Here is a 15,720-nt window from a genome sequence, read left to right as displayed (position 1 = left end):
AGTCCCCTAGAACTTAGAACTACTTGAACCTAACTAACTTAAGGACATCATACACATCCATGCCCGAGGCAGGATTCGAACCTGCGACTGAAGCGGTCGCGTGGTTCTAGACTGAAGCGCCGGTAAGACACTGTCGGAGGTAAGGCGTACACACCAACTTGTAATCGCTGCATTTCATCACGCAGCCAACACCAGGTACTTGTCACGTTATGGAGTGGCTACACTTGACCGACCTCGCAGTCTGCGAGAATACACACACAGACACACACACACACACACACACACACACACACACACACACACACACACAGCGAGAAAGACATACATAGGCACACATACACCGTAAGTAGGCTGTTTAAGTTTTTATATTGGTAACGTCACGTAGGGCTCTGTATGAAAATCACTGGCTGTGCTGTGTGCAGTCTGTGGCTGGTTGCCATTGGTGGAAAATTCGATATTGTAGTGTTCGGCAGTTGGATGTGAACAGCGCGTAGCGTTGCGCAGTTGGAGGTGAGCCGCCAGCATTGGTGGATGTGGGGAGAGAGATGGCAGAGTAAGGGGTTTACCAGCACAGTCATTCATAATTTTTCTAAGGGGACGTTTCAACACATACACACACAGACAAACACACACACACACACACACACACACACACACACACACACACACACAGGGAGACAGAGAGAAAGAAAAAGCAAACACGCACAAGCGCGCGCAAGTGTTTTGTGTGTGTGTGTGTGCGTGTGTGTGTGTGTGTGTGTGTGTGTGTAATGAAGCAAGAGCAAAAATTCTATGCTTTTTTCCTATTCTCTGGAATTATCAGGGGATGGTGCAGGACTTAGATTGGGAAATAAGACAGCAAAAGGGGTGGATGAGTTTTGATATTTGGGCTTGGCTGCAGTGAGAAGGTTGAAATGGATGTGGGTTGCAACTGTTATTCTGCCTTAGGCAGAATAGACTAGCATGGAGAGCTGCATCGAACTAGTCTTCGGACTGAGACGACGACAGCAACAACAATATTCAATTGGAGAAATCGTTATGCGGTCTGGTTTGTCTACAAGTTCTACACCTTTCGACTGCAGCAACACAGTAGCAAGAAGACACGAAGGAGTGTGAACTGAGCTCACCCGAGCAGCAGCCCCCAGAGCCAGGGCAGCGAGAGCAGGTAGTAGGTGGCGACGGCGAGGGCGCCCGCCTCGGTGATGGACGGCAGCAGGGCCAGCCGCGCCACCACGCCGCTCAGGCGCCGCAGCGCGCCCGCCTCCAGACCCAGGCCGGCCCGCGTCATGATCACCGTCAGCGCCGCCTTCCTGCACACACCGAGCACTCTTGTCACAGCACGGCAGGAGGTGCACGACGCTTACATGAGTGAGATTCACGTGCTCGTGCCAAAGAAGAAAAAAAAGTAGCCAATCCTCGCGATATACACTACTGGCCATTAAAATTGCTACACCAAGAGGAAATGTACATGATAAACGGGTATTCATTGGACAAATATATTATACTAGAACTGGCAAGTGATTACATTTTCACGCAAGTTGGGTGCGTAGAGCCTGAGAAGCCTGTACCCAGAACAACCACCTCTGGCTGTAACAACGGCCTTGATACACCTGGGTATTGAGTCAAACACAGCTTGGATGGCGTGTACATGTACAGCTGCCCATGTAGCTTCAACACGATACCGCAGTTCACCAAGAGTAGTGACTGGCGTATTGTGACGATCCATTTGCTCGGCCACCATTCAACAGACGTTTTCAGCTGGTGAAAGATCTGGAGAATGTGCCGGCCAGGGCAGTAGTCGAACATCTTCTATACCCAGAAAGGCCCGTACAGGAAATGCAACATGCGGTCGTGCATTACCATGTTGAAATGTAGGGTTTCGCAGTGATCGAATGAAGGGTAGAGCCACGGGTCTTAACACATCTGAAACGTGACGTCCACTGTTCAAAGCACTGTCAATGCGAACAAGAGGTGACCGAGACGTGTAACCAGTGGCACCTCATACCATCACGCTTGATGATACGCCAGGATGGCGATGAAGAATACTCATACCATCACGCCTGGTGAAACGCCAGTATGGCGATGACAAATACACGCTTGCAATGTGCGTTCACCGCGTTGTCGCCAAACACGGATGTGACCATCATGATGCTGCAAACAGAACCTGGATTCATCCGAAAAAACGACGTTTTGCCATTCGTGCACCCAGGTTCGTCGTTGAGTACGCCATCGCAGGCGCTCCTATCTGTCATGCAGTGTCTAGGGTAAGCGCGGCCATGGTCTCCGAGTCGATAGTCCATGCTGCTGCAAACGTCGTCGAACTGTTCGTGAAAATGGTTGTTGTCTTGCAAATGTCCCCATCTGTTGACTCAGGGGTCGAGACGTGGCTGCACGATCCGTTACAGCCATGCAGATAAGATGCCTGTCATATCGACTGCTAGTGATACGAGGCAGTTGGGACCCAGCACGGCGTTCCGTATTACCATCCTGAACCCACCGATTCCATATTCTGCTAAGAGTCATTGGATCTCGACCAACACGAGCAGCAATGCCGCGATACGATAAACCGCAATCGCGATAGGCTACAATCCGACCTTTATCGAAGTCGGAAACGTGATGGTGTGCATTTCTCCTCCTTACACGAGGCATCACAACAACGTTTCACGCGGCACCTCCGGTCAACTGCTGTTTGTGTATGAGAAATCGGTTGGAAACTTTCCTCATGTCAGCACGTTGTAGGTGTCGCCACCGGCGGTAACCTTCTGTGAATGCTCTGAAAAGCTAATCATTTGGATATCACAGCATCTTCTTCCTGTCGGTTAAATTTCGCGTCTGTGGCACGCCATCTTCGTGCTGTAGCAATTTTAGTTATATATATACTAAGATGGTATCCGTTCTTTCGGACTTGTCCATATATATATATATATATATATATATATATATATATATATATATATATATATATATAGTTAAAGCTCACCGGCCACTTGACCATCTTCTTCTTCTGTGCGAATGCGCAAACAGTGCCCGAACTCCTACGAGAATCGGCAACGCGCCGCGAGTAATGAGTATAATGGGCAGGGGCACTACGAATGTAATGCGGGACAATACGTTGAGAATGTCGGTTTCGCGGTAGGAGTGCCAGAGATAAATCCCTGCAGTATCCTCGGTGGCTCAGATGGATAGCTGGCACGGTAGCTCAGCGTGTTCGGTCAGAGAGCCGTTTGGCTTCTGTAATAAAAAAACCTGAGTGGAAGGATCAACCACCGAACTTGAACAGAATATCTTGCGACGTCCGCAACGACCAAACACAACAATCAATAACGAACAGAATGAAAAAAAAAGATGGATAGAGCGCTTGCCATGTAAGCAGGAGATCCCGGGTTCGAGACATGGTCGGGGCACACATTTTCATCTGTCCCCGTTGACGTGTGTCAACGCCTGTAAGCAGCTATGGCTGTTCATTTCATTACAATTTTAGTTGCCAGTAGCGTAGATGTCAAACGTGTGGCCTGGGAATAGTGCACGTTCAGATAATGCTCTACCTGCCGTCGTACTGACCACCACAGTCACTTAGGCGTCTCTTATATAAACCGATGGACATGATGCAAGACTCTTCTCATGGTCCCCTGAGTGATCTGGCGAGCTTGGAAAAATATTGGCACAGCTGATGTTATGTGGCATACCCACCCAGTCTGCAGTGAGCTGATCGCGTCCTCTTGGATACAGAACTATTTATCATGATGAGTGAAACTGGGGATGCTGTGCGTGCTATTCTGACGAAGAGGTTTTCAGATAGCAGGAAATCGTGGCAGGCAGCCTGAAACCAGGTTACTAGTGACCTCAAAAAGAAGCTAGCAAAAAAATGGCTCTGAACAGTATTGGACTTAACATCTGAGATCATCAGTCCCCTAGAACTTAGAACTGCTTAAACCTAACTAACCTAAGGATATCAGACACATCCATGCCCGAGGCAGAATTCGAACCTGCGACCGTAGCGGTCTCGCGGTTCCAGACTGTAGCGCCTAGAACCGCACGACCACACCGGCCGGCAAAGAAGCTAGCAGCAGGGGAGTGTATTGGTAAAGCGCTGCTCACCTGACGATGGCGGCGATGAGCGTGTAGAGGCCCTGGGGCTGGACGGCGGCCACGTTGCGCAGCAGCAGCCCGGCGAAGAGCGAGCCCAGCAGCGGGGGCAGGCGCAAGCAGGTGACGGCGAGCGCGGCCAGCTGCGAGGCGGCCAGCAGCAGCGCGAGCGCGTACAGAGGGCCGCCGGGGGGCAGCGCCGCGGCGCCCGCCTCCGCCACCAGCAGCAGCCACGCCGCGCCCAGCAGCAGAGACAGCGACAGCCCGCGCACCAGCCGCGCGCACCACCGCTGCTCGCACAGCTTCAGCCTGCCGCACCGCCAGCTCGTCTCAGCACACAACGTGAACCGCAGCAGAAACTAACTACGTTACGTGATTACTGCCTACTCCAAACAAATGCACACGAGAGACTGTGCCCCTCGGATGGGCAAGAAATCACATAACTGAACAGGCTCCCAGGTAGATGCTATTTTCCTAGACTTCCAGAAGGCGTTCGATACAGTTCCGCACTGTCGCCTGATAAACAAAGTACGAGCCTACGGAATATCAGACCAGCTGTGTGGCTGGATTGAAGAGTTTTCAGCAAACAGAACACAGCATGTTGCTCTCAATGGAGAGACGTCTACAGACGTCAAAGGAACCTCTGGCGTACCACAGGGGAGTGTTATGGGACCATTGCTTTTCAAAATACACCGGGTGATCAAAAACTCTGAATAAATTTGAAAACTTAATAAACCACAGAATAATGTAGATAGAGAGGTAAACATTCACACATGCTTCGAATGATATGTGGTTTTATTAGAACAAAAAAAAAAGTATTGCTAGAGGCGTGAAAGATCTCTTGCGCGCGTTGTTTGGTGATGATCGTGTGCTCAGCCGCCATTTTCGTCATGCTTGGCCTCCCAGGTTCCCAGACCTCAGTCCGTGCGGTTATTGGCTTTGGGGTTACCTGAAGTCGCAAGTGTGTCGTGATCGATCTCTAGAGATGGTGAAAGACAACATCTGACGCCAATGCCTAACCATAACTCCGGACATGGTTTACAGTGCTGTTCACAGCATTATTCCTCGACTACAGCTATTGTTGAGGAATGATGGTGGACATATTGAGCATTTCCTCTAAAGAAAATCATCTTTGCTTTGTCTTACTTTGTTGTGCTAATTATTGCTATTCTGATCAGATGAAGCGCCATCTGCCGGACATTTTTTGAAATTTTCATTTTTTTTTTCCTTGTTCTAATAAAACTCCATGTCATTCCAAGCATGTGAGTCAATTTGTACCTTTCTATCTACATTATTCCGAGATTTATTCAGTATTCCAATTTATACTTACTTTTTAATCACCCGCTATATAAATGACCTAGTAGATAGTGTCGGAAGTTCCATGCGGCTTTTCGCGGATGATGAAGTATACAGAGAAGTTGCAGCATTAGAAAATTGTAGCGAAATGCAGGAAGATCCGCAGCGGATAGGCACTTGGTGCAGGGAGTGGCAACTGACCCTTGACATAGACAAATGTAATGTATTGCGAATACATAGAAAGAAGGATCATTTATTGTATGGTTATATGATAGCGGAACAAACACTGGTAGCAGTTACCTCTGTAAAATATCTGGGAGTATGCATGCGGAACGATTTGAAGTGGATTGATCCTATAGAATTAATTGTTGGTAAGGCGGGTACCAGGTTGATATTCATTGGGAGAGTCCTCAGAAAACGTAGTCCATCAACAAAGGAGGTGGCTTACAAAACACTCGTTCGACCTATACTTGAGTATTGCTCATCAGTGTGGGATCCGTACCAGGTCAGGTTGACGGAGGAGATAGAGAAGATCCAAAGAAGAGCGGCGCGTTTCGTCACAGGGTTATTTGGTAAGCGTGAATGCGTTACAGATATGTTTAGCAAACTCAAGTGGCAGACTCTGCAAGAGAGCCGCTCTGCATCGCGGTGTAGCTTGTTGTTCAAGTTTCGAGAGGGTTCGTTTCTGAATGAGGTACCGAAAATATTGTTTCCCCCTACTTATACCTCCCGAGGAGATCACGAGAAATTAGAGAGATTCGAGCGCGCACGGAGGCTTTCCGGCAGTCGTTCTTCCCGCGAACCATACGCGACTGGAACACGAAAGGGAGGTAATGACAGTGGCACGTAAAGTGCCCTCCGCTACACACCGTTGGCTGGCTTGCGGAGTATAAATGTAGATGTAGATGTAGACTGCGGAAGTGTTGCCGATGTAGGATTTCTTGCAAGAACTGACCTCTCGATTGTGTTTCTATAAATGTTCAGTCGGATTCATGTCGGACGATCTGGATGGCCAGTTCATTCGCTCGAATTGTCCACAACGTTCTTCAAACAAATCGCGAAGAATTGTGGCCCAGTTGTAAGGGGTCAACAACATATCTTTGCCTCACGCTGGTCGCAGTAGGTACTGTCGGTAGTCGAGCACCCTGTACGCCAGAGAGTATTCACTGTTGTGTTTCATCCAAAGTCGTGGATCTGACCTCAAGCGAATACGTAAATGGCGTTAACTGAGTGATTTGTTTGATGTGTTTCAGTGTTCTTTTGTGCACCGTCATCACGCGGCAACCTCGCCGGACACCCACGATTTGGATTCCAGTAAGATTTGTGTATTCAATGCCAGATGAAGAATATTGGCATGTGACGTCATTAATAAATGGAAATGAGCGTTTGGCGTCATTGACCGGTCTGGCCGCTTTCGTGCAGGTCTTGTTACATTCGACGCCACATTCGGCGACCTGCGCGCCGGATGGGGATCAAATGATGATGAAGTCAGCACAACACCCAGTCCCTGAGCGAAGAAAATCCCCGACCCAACCGGGAATCGAAACCGGGCTCGTAGGACGGCAATCCGTTACGCTGACCGCTCAGCTATCTTTTTTTTTTTTTTTACGCTACCTTTTTTTTTTTACCTTTCGCAGGTAAATGCTCTACCAACTTTTCTTTTTTTTTTTCATAGTACAAAATTTATTTTTTAATACAAATGAGATTCAATTACAAAATAGTACACAAGAAAACAACTTATTGGGAAAAGTCTTACAAAGCTTCACCTTTGTGGTGCAGAACATAACAATTAAGCTCAAATTTTACACTTCAAATGGAAAATAAAAATATTACAAAAAAAGAAAAGAAAAAATCAGTCTGTGCCTAAAATAACCTCGCATCTTTTTGGTTACTTTCATGGAAATGCGATGACAAAGCCACAAAACTGAAGTTGTACTAAGGCACTTATGCAAATAACATGTACAGAAATATGTCAATGAATACTTAAAGAAAATGGTGTTTCTACACACACTAATTATTAAGCTCAACAAAAATATAATCACAGCCTACAATGCTTATTTCACAAACTACTAACTACATTTTTTTTTGAGAATGCATAAAAAAAAACAAGGCAGCCATGCGCAAAAAGTTGCCAATAAAGTGAACTAAAAAGGGCCATCTTGCTCGCCGCGGTCACATTGCTAGACGGGCGGCCAGGAACGGGCGGTCGTCATTGCATTGGACATCACCAGCCACCAATCGTTGGAGCGCCCGGGGCCGCTGCACACAGTCAGAGACTGTTTCTGTTACCATAGGGGAATCGTGGAAAGATCACATCTACAAGTTAATGTCTTCTCACACCCGGCACACCCCAGCTGGGTGATGGGTCCATGAATGACGAACCCAAATAGTTCGCAAAAAGGTTCCGGTAATCCTGTCTGTTCGTTAAGACCAGAAACTCGTCGATCATATAGTACCATAAATCGAGGACGTCTTTGTCTCCATCGCGGTATATGTAGTGTATCGCCATTCCTCGTACCCAATTAACCGCATTCATCCGGGTCATAGGGAAATAGACAGCGTCGGGATGAAAGAGTTCTTGGGGTAAAATCGAAACGTAGGGGCGGCGGAGCAGGAAAGCCAGGATCTGGCGGATCAGTTTCCAGCACTCACGTGCGGGGCCACAGTTCAGTCTATGTTCTTCCGTGTCTAACGTCGTGCAACGGGGGCACACAGGGTCGTCAATTAGGTGAATGGCATGCAGCCGTTGTCGGGTTGGAAGTTTCTCGTTAACGACCACATACCACGTCGACCGCACGAAAGTAGACAGGAACGGCGCGTGGATGGCTCGCCATACTCGTGGCCAGTCGACCGTAGGGTGGCGCCGTACAATGTCGTTATCCGGAGTCCAGTGCTTGAGAGCACTATAATAAGTCTTCGCTGTCGGATTCCGTGTCTCCGATATAACCCGCAACACATAGCTATGCTCTACGAAAAGCGTTCTAATGTGTGACAGCGAGGGCGATAAATGTCCAACTGGTACCGGTGGGTACAGCGTACGTGGGGCCACTTCTTCAATCAGTAGGCCTGGGAGACTGGCTGTTGGTGAAAGCCAGAGTCGCCTCATGGAACGGAGATACAGTGCCAGCGCTCTGTGCTTGACGTGAGTGAGTCCAACACCGCCTTTGTCGAAGGGTAAAGTAAGCGTAACAAAACGGATCTTGAAAACAGCACCATCGTTCACCACGTGTCCAAACACTGCCTGTATCCTGGAAGCCATCGTGTCCGTTATCGGCAGTACAAGGGCGTAATGGTTAAGGTGAGAAGCCATGTACACATTAACGTATTGGGCGCGTTGCAAAATGTTCAATGATCTGAATTTATTGAGACGAGCCTCTAAACGGAGTCGTCGTAAGACCATACGATACGTAAAGGCCGCCGTGCGCTGTATTTGTCGATGGAGTGATATCCCTAAACACTTGAGCATCGGGACCTTTGTCAGAGGTACGGCCAGACCTGCAGGCATTCCTCGTCCTACCTCCATGTAGCGTGATTTCCGAAGGTTGAGCACACTGCCTGCCACCGCCCCATACTGGTGGAGCCAGGAAAACGCCGTGTGTATTTCGTCACCAGACCGTGCTAAGAACATCACATCGTCGGCGTATGCACCACATCGAAAGGTTACGGAACGGAGGGTAAGTCCTTCTAAGCGTCGCCGTAGTCCGTGAAGAGCTGGTTCGAGGGCAACGGCGAAGAGCATGGCAGAAAGAGGACAACCCTGCCGGACGGACCTGTTGACACGGACGGGGGCGGACCGACAGCCGTTGATCATAATCCTCGTGACAGCCCCATGGATCAATCGAAGCACAACAGACGTCGTCAGACGCGGGACACCGATGTGTTCCATAACAGCACGCAGGAAACCATGGTTAACGCGGTCGAAAGCATGGTCGAAGTCCAGCGCAACAAGAGCGCCTTGGAGGCGGCAAGTTTGCATGAGCGCCACCACGTCTCTATAGGTGCTTAAAGTCGTAAACACATTAGTGTCGCCCCCGAGGCAGGTTTGATCAGTGTGAATGGCCGCCATTACCGTAGGTTTGAGCCTCTCACGGAGCATGCGTGTCAACAGCTTATAGTCAGTGTTTAGCATTGTCAACGGGCGAAAATCAAGAGGGCGACGGCCTCCGCCGGGTTTGGGCACAGGGATCAAGAGACCCTCAGTAAAGTCAGATGGTACCTGAAAATCGGCGTCCAGGAGTTCACTGTACATCCTGACCCACATTGGGCCCATGAGATCAAAGAACCGCTTGTAAAATTCAAGAGGGAGGCCGTCAGGGCCAGGCGTTTTGTTGGGAGAGCCACGCAACAGAGCCTCTCGCAGTTCTTCCAAAGTCACCGCCGACAAGAGCGTAGCATCATCTTGTAGGTTCCGAGAGACTGGTAGGTCAGATAGGACTTCCCTGACCCCTACATTCATGTGGGACTCCCTCTCGTAAAGAAGTTTATATGACTGTGTGAACGCTCGGACGATATCCATTTGTGCGTCAACGCGTCGCCCGTCCTCCGTCTCAACCTCGGTAATGAGCTGCCTCTTGCGTCTTCGGCGTTCTTGAATGATATGGTGGAGGGAAGGTCGTTCACCACGAACATCATCAGTCGTCCTCGCTCGCACCCGCACACCCGCAAGACGTACGGCGTTGATACGAAGCAATTGTGCCTTGACGCGTTGTACTGCTGATTGTCGCTCTGGCGACGGCGGTTGTACAGCCAGTTCGCGGAGCGCAGTATAGTAAAAATCAGTAGTCGCAGTATACCAGCGCGCTCGGTCGCGTCCATAGCTGACTAATGTTCGGCACAGTGCGGGTTTTGCACACCGTAACCACCATTGAAGTACAGAACGGTAGGCGGGTAAACGCCGGTGGCAAGTGCTCCATGTGGACTCGACTGCGCGTCTGCAATTTATCTCATCAAGAAGGGCCACATTGAGGCGCCACGGACCCCTACTTCGGCGGACGCGCTGGCGGGGAAGGGTGAGAGTACACACATATGCGAGGTGATCCGTGAACGCTGCCGGCCACATCTCAGCGTCGACAACGGCCGATCGTAGGCCGCGGGTGACGTAGACTCGATCCAAACGGCTCGCGGAGTGACTAGTAAAGTAGGTGTGTGCTCGACGGTCGCCGTGTTGGATGATCCAGGTGTCCAACAAGGCCAAGTCCTGTACAAGTGCCTGGAGTGCCGGGCAGGTGGTATAGTGTGGCTCCTGGTCGGATGGGCGGAGCACACAATTAAAATCGCCGCCTACTACCAAGTGGTCGGTATTGCCCTGGAAGAGCGGGGCTATATCTTCGGTAAAAAAGGTGCGCCGTTCTCTCCTTTTGCCGGTGCCTGAAGGAGCATATAAGTTCACCAGACGTACTGTACCAATCGTGAGTGCGACCCCCCGGGCCGACGGTAAATAGGAGACATCAGTGGCAATTATCCCTTCCCGCAGTAGAATCGCCGTACCTCCGCCGCCCACATCTGCAGGCATAGTGTAGGTGTCATATCCGTAGGCATCGAGACAGAGTCCTGATCGGACTTCTTGAAGGAAAACAACGTCCAGATCCGCAGCGCGTAACGTATCCTTCAGCATACGGGTCTTGACATCAGATGTAATGCCATTGACGTTGATCGTGGCGAGGCGGTATGCCTGGTCCATCAAGTCTCGGGAGGTGACCATGGTATGACAGGAGGGCAGTAGTCGTGACGTGGAGCGCCGGTCTTGCGAAGTGCTAGGCAGCGACGAGAGGTGCTCATGCCGTCCTAGGCGTCTGTCGCCGGCCGCGTAGACGCTGCCATCGGCATCGGTGCATCGTCTTGGTTCTGAAACGCATCCTGCAACTCCATCTCTTGCGCCCAGTCGCCCAGGGACGTTGACACCACTGGATCTCGAGAGGCAGACGGAGGCAAGGGTGCATCCCCGGTGTCGGAGCTGCGGTGATCTCCTGCATCCCCATGTGGTCCAGACCCAGCGGTAGTGGGAGAAGACGTCGAACCGTGTGAGACGGTAGGGTCGCCTGTGTCGGCGCGGTGGAGCGGTTGAGGCACCTCGTCATCCAGCGGTGTCGCCTCGGGCTGTTCTACGTCGTCGGTTGTCTTGCGCCGCTTCTTATGACGCTTGGGTGATTTCTGCTTACGCTGCCGCGCCTCTGTTTCCGACGTAGGGCAAGGGGAGGACGCTGCATCCTGTGCTTCAACTTCCATCGCACCGTCGGCGAGCCGTTGTGACGGTGCGCCGGGGTCCGACGAAAGGACATCAGTAGCATCAGCACTGAAAGACGCTTGGGGCTCCGTGGAAGCTACTGCAGGGTCCTCCAAAGCTCGCACCAATACAGTGGGGTCGTCATATACAGCTGGCGTCTCCCGTCTCGCCGCCGCAACATACGTGATCGGCAGAGAGGTCGGTGTCGACGGACGAATCTGGTCGGTCGAGGGTGTCTGCGCGAGACGGCGTTGCAGGCATTCGGTACGCATGTGTCCCGTCTGGCCACAACCGGAGCAGGTTCTCGGCTGACCGTCGTAAATAATTATTGCCCTGCAACCAGCGATCGTGAGATACGAAGGAATATGGCGACGCAGGTCAATACGGACTTGTCGCACCCCGTTAAGGACAGGGTAGGTGTCGAAGGTCTTCCATTTTTCGGCCGTGTGGCCGAGAACTGTTCCATAGGGTCGAAGAGCAAGGGTGACCAAATCCGCTGGAACTTCAAAAGGGAGCTCAAACACGCGCACATTTTGGATTCCCAATCCAGCACGTTCAAGCGTCACCACACCCACGTTTCCGTCTGAGTGGCAGAACCGATAACCTGCCGTCGAGCGTCTGAGAAGTTTGTCACATGCTTCGTCGTCAGTGAACTTAAGATATACGACGCTGGAGACAATAGATAAGTGGATACCGATCAGCTCGTTAGGATCAACATGTACCACATCGCGTAAAAAACGCTCTACTTCGTGGGCCTTGGGTCTAGAGTACGTAGTGTCGAACTGCAGCTTGATCGTGGCTTTCCGATACGAAAGAGCCATCGTGTGTCAGGAACGTGACGGCAATACGTAACACTAGCGCGCCGGCGCGGTAAACAACAACACACCCGGAAACGCGACACGGAGCGGCCGGGACGTACCGCACCGCTCCACAGCCAAAGGCCGATTAGCTATCGGGGAGGACACGACACCAATTGGGGATCTGTGATGAGTTAAGCGTTATTACTCTGACAGACAAAGGGAGTAACTGCCTCATTCGTGCTGTTTAGACAAAAGACATAGAACATTAACAACAAAGTATGTACCGATTATTGCTACCTGACATTTGATATGAAACAACTCTCGCGCAATTATTAACCGATTGCCTTATCGGTTGCACACGGTAAAACTATTTGAAACTAGAATGAGATTTTCACTCTGCATCGGAGTGTGCGCTGGTATGAAACCTTCCTGGCAGATTAAAACTGTGTGCCGGACCGGGATCCCAACTCGGGACCTTTGCCTTTCGCGGGCAAGTGCTTTACGAACTGAGCTACCCAAGCACGACTCACGCCCCGTCCTCACAGCTTTACTTCTGCCAGTGCCTCGTCTCTTACCTTCCAAACTTTACAGAAACTCTCCTGCGAACCCTGCAGAACTAGCACTCCTGAAAGAAAGGATATTGCGGAGACATGGCTTAGCCACAGCCTGCGGGATGTTTCCAGAATGAGATTTTCACTCTGCAGCGGAGTGTGCGCTGATATGAAACCTTCCTGGCAGATTAAAACTGTGTGCCGGACTGAGACCCGAACTCGGGACCTTTGCCTTTCGCGGGCAAGTGCTTTATGAACTGAGCTAGCCAAGCACGACTCACGCCCCGTCCTCACAGCTTTACTTCTGCCAGTGCCTCGTCTCCTACCTTCCAATCTTTACAGAAGCTCTCCTGCGAACCCTGCAGAACTAGCACTCCTGAAAGAAAGGATATTGCGGAGACATGGCTTAGCCACAGCCTGCGGGATGTTTCCAGAATGAGATTTTCACTCTGCAGCGGAGTGTGCGCTGATATGAAACCTTCCTGGCAGATTAAAACTATGTGCCGGACCGAGACCCGAACTCGGGACCTTTGCCTTTCGCGGGCAAGTGCTTTACCAACAGTATTAATCTGTTAGGAAGGTTTCATATCAGCGTACACTCCGCTGCAGAGTGAAAATCTCATTCTGGAAACATCCCCCAGGCTGTGGCTAAGCCATGTCTCCACAATATCCTTTCTTTCAGAAGTGCTAGTTCTGCAGGGTTCACAGGAGAGTTTCTGTAAAGTTTGGAAGGTAAGAGACGAGGTACTGGCAGAAGTAAAGCTGTGAGGACGGGGCGTGAGTCGTGCTTGGGTAGCTCAGTTCGTAAAGCACTTTCCCGCGAAAGGCAAAGGTCCCGAGTTCGGGTCTCGGTCCGGCATTCAGTTTTATTTGAAACTGTTAAGCTACAATCCACTAGGCGATATTGGTGGGTTTAATAGGGGTTATTTCACAGTGGCATAGAGTATTTATCCATAAAAATTCTATCGGTGTTTGGGGACATCACGTTCGAGCGTCAAATTGTCTCCAAGTTGCCGAACTTACCTACTTCCAGACAATGATCGGCTCAGCTGGACCAGTAGATCCAGTCCATTCCATGTAAACACAGCCCACACGGTTATGGAGCCACCACCAGCTTCCACAGTGCCTAGTTGATAACTTCGGTCCATAGCTTCGTGGGATCTGCTCCACACTAAAACCCTAACCATCAGCTTTACCAAATGAAGTCGGGACTCATCAGATCAGTACACGGTTTTCCAGTCGTCTATAATGCAAGCAATATGCTCGGAGTCCATAAGAGACGCTGCAGGCGATGTCGTCCTGTTATCAAAGCCACTCGTGTCGGCCGTCTGCTGCCATAGCCCACCATCGCCAAATGTCGCCTCACTGCCCCAACTGATACGTTCGTCGTACGTCCCACATTGGTTCTTGCGGTTACTCACGCAGTGTTGCTTGTCTGACAACCTCAATAACTGCATTATTAATTGTTGGTTCACAGGAGCTTTCGTGCCCCTTTTTGTATGTGTTTTTTGAATGTTAGAGCTGGAAGAATAGAAATATCAGATTTTCGACATATGGTATATTCGAATTCTCTGTGTTTTTTGAATGTTAGAGCTGGAAGAATAGAAATATCAGATTTTAGACATATGGTATACTCGAATTCTCTTTAAGTCTTCACGTTTCGAGCAAAGACAGAATATCCGTCAGAAAAGATGACAACAAGAAGCCAGGCCATGCCTGTCTTCTGGCGGATGTGCCAATGACAGTGATCTCAATAACAATATTGCACAGCAAATATACGTTTCCAACTTAGCCACTGGAGAATCTCCAAAATTGTGAATCGCTTCTGGTGAATACGCTTTCAAGGTTTCGGTCCAACTAAGACAGTAAAACACAAATAATTGTCGAAGTTATCAATTTATTACAATTAGTTTGCACTCGGTGCATCGATGTATTACAAGTGACTACACTCTAGCCCCTAAACCTAGTTACAGAAATCCCAATAAGACTGATTGACATATAATGAGGATATTGCGGGCCTTGCCACCCGCAACTTTGAGACAAAGCTATAGTCACTTCCGAGGTCACTCACAGAACACATCAGCTGATATCCTTCCTGACTTTATCACTGAAACTTGGCAACAGCGCAGAATATGTTTGGCAACTCTGTAACCGAAGAGTTACTTCCTTGATGGCACAGAACTATCCTGCTAAATTCGCTTGATATTATGGTGTCATTTCAATTGAATAATGTGAGTGATTTTCTCTGGAGATGTGAGATAAGAATATCAGTTAATCCTTTAGAGTCAACGAAAGTCGTTCCACACGGGAACTACAACTACTGTCGCCTCTTAATTTGCGATTAATCTGCCACGGCAGCTACTGGGCCAATAAATAAGTCAAACACACCACACTTATTCACTAGCTCCTAGGTAACGTGCTTGCCTGTTAGGTGCACACTGCCTCTATTCGCCTTTCAAGACTCGCTGAAAGCCAGATTATTAATTATTCCGTAGCAGAGCTACAAGCAGGCAGATACAAACTTAATGAAGGAATCGTAAGACAAAGCTCGAGCAAAATTCCTCTGGCTACTTTTAGTACTGCTTAGTGTCAGAGCGAAAACCTTACGGTACTGCAAAATTCATAATACCACTTTTGTTTTCTTCCGACATATTTTTGTTGTTGTGAATACATAATTTTATCTATGAACTGCCATGTTTTCATAATACTTGCGAATGATACAGGACATGAAGTAAACACACATATTTTCGAAGTGAAAAGTCGG

General features: G+C 49.6%; 1 protein-coding gene across 2 annotated transcripts in view; it reads right to left on the bottom strand.

Moving 5' to 3' along the window:
- The window catches only part of LOC126322174 (sodium/hydrogen exchanger 9B2-like), a 166,340-nt gene that overhangs the window by 61,338 nt on the left and 89,282 nt on the right, over window positions 1-15,720 (bottom strand). For both annotated transcript variants that reach the window (XM_049994264.1, XM_049994263.1), the window contains exons 4-5: window positions 4,099-4,395; window positions 1,128-1,310 (exon numbers count right to left, since the gene is read on the bottom strand). In XM_049994264.1, coding sequence (XP_049850221.1) covers window positions 1,128-1,310; window positions 4,099-4,395 — 480 coding nt within the window. The remainder of the gene's footprint in view (window positions 1-1,127; window positions 1,311-4,098; window positions 4,396-15,720) is intronic.

This window comes from Schistocerca gregaria, chromosome 2 (genome assembly GCF_023897955.1).
Source record: "Schistocerca gregaria isolate iqSchGreg1 chromosome 2, iqSchGreg1.2, whole genome shotgun sequence".
Taxonomy (NCBI): domain Eukaryota; kingdom Metazoa; phylum Arthropoda; class Insecta; order Orthoptera; family Acrididae; genus Schistocerca; species Schistocerca gregaria.
The sequence above is the reverse complement of the archived record's forward strand: the minus strand, read 5'-3'. Positions and strand labels throughout refer to the sequence as shown.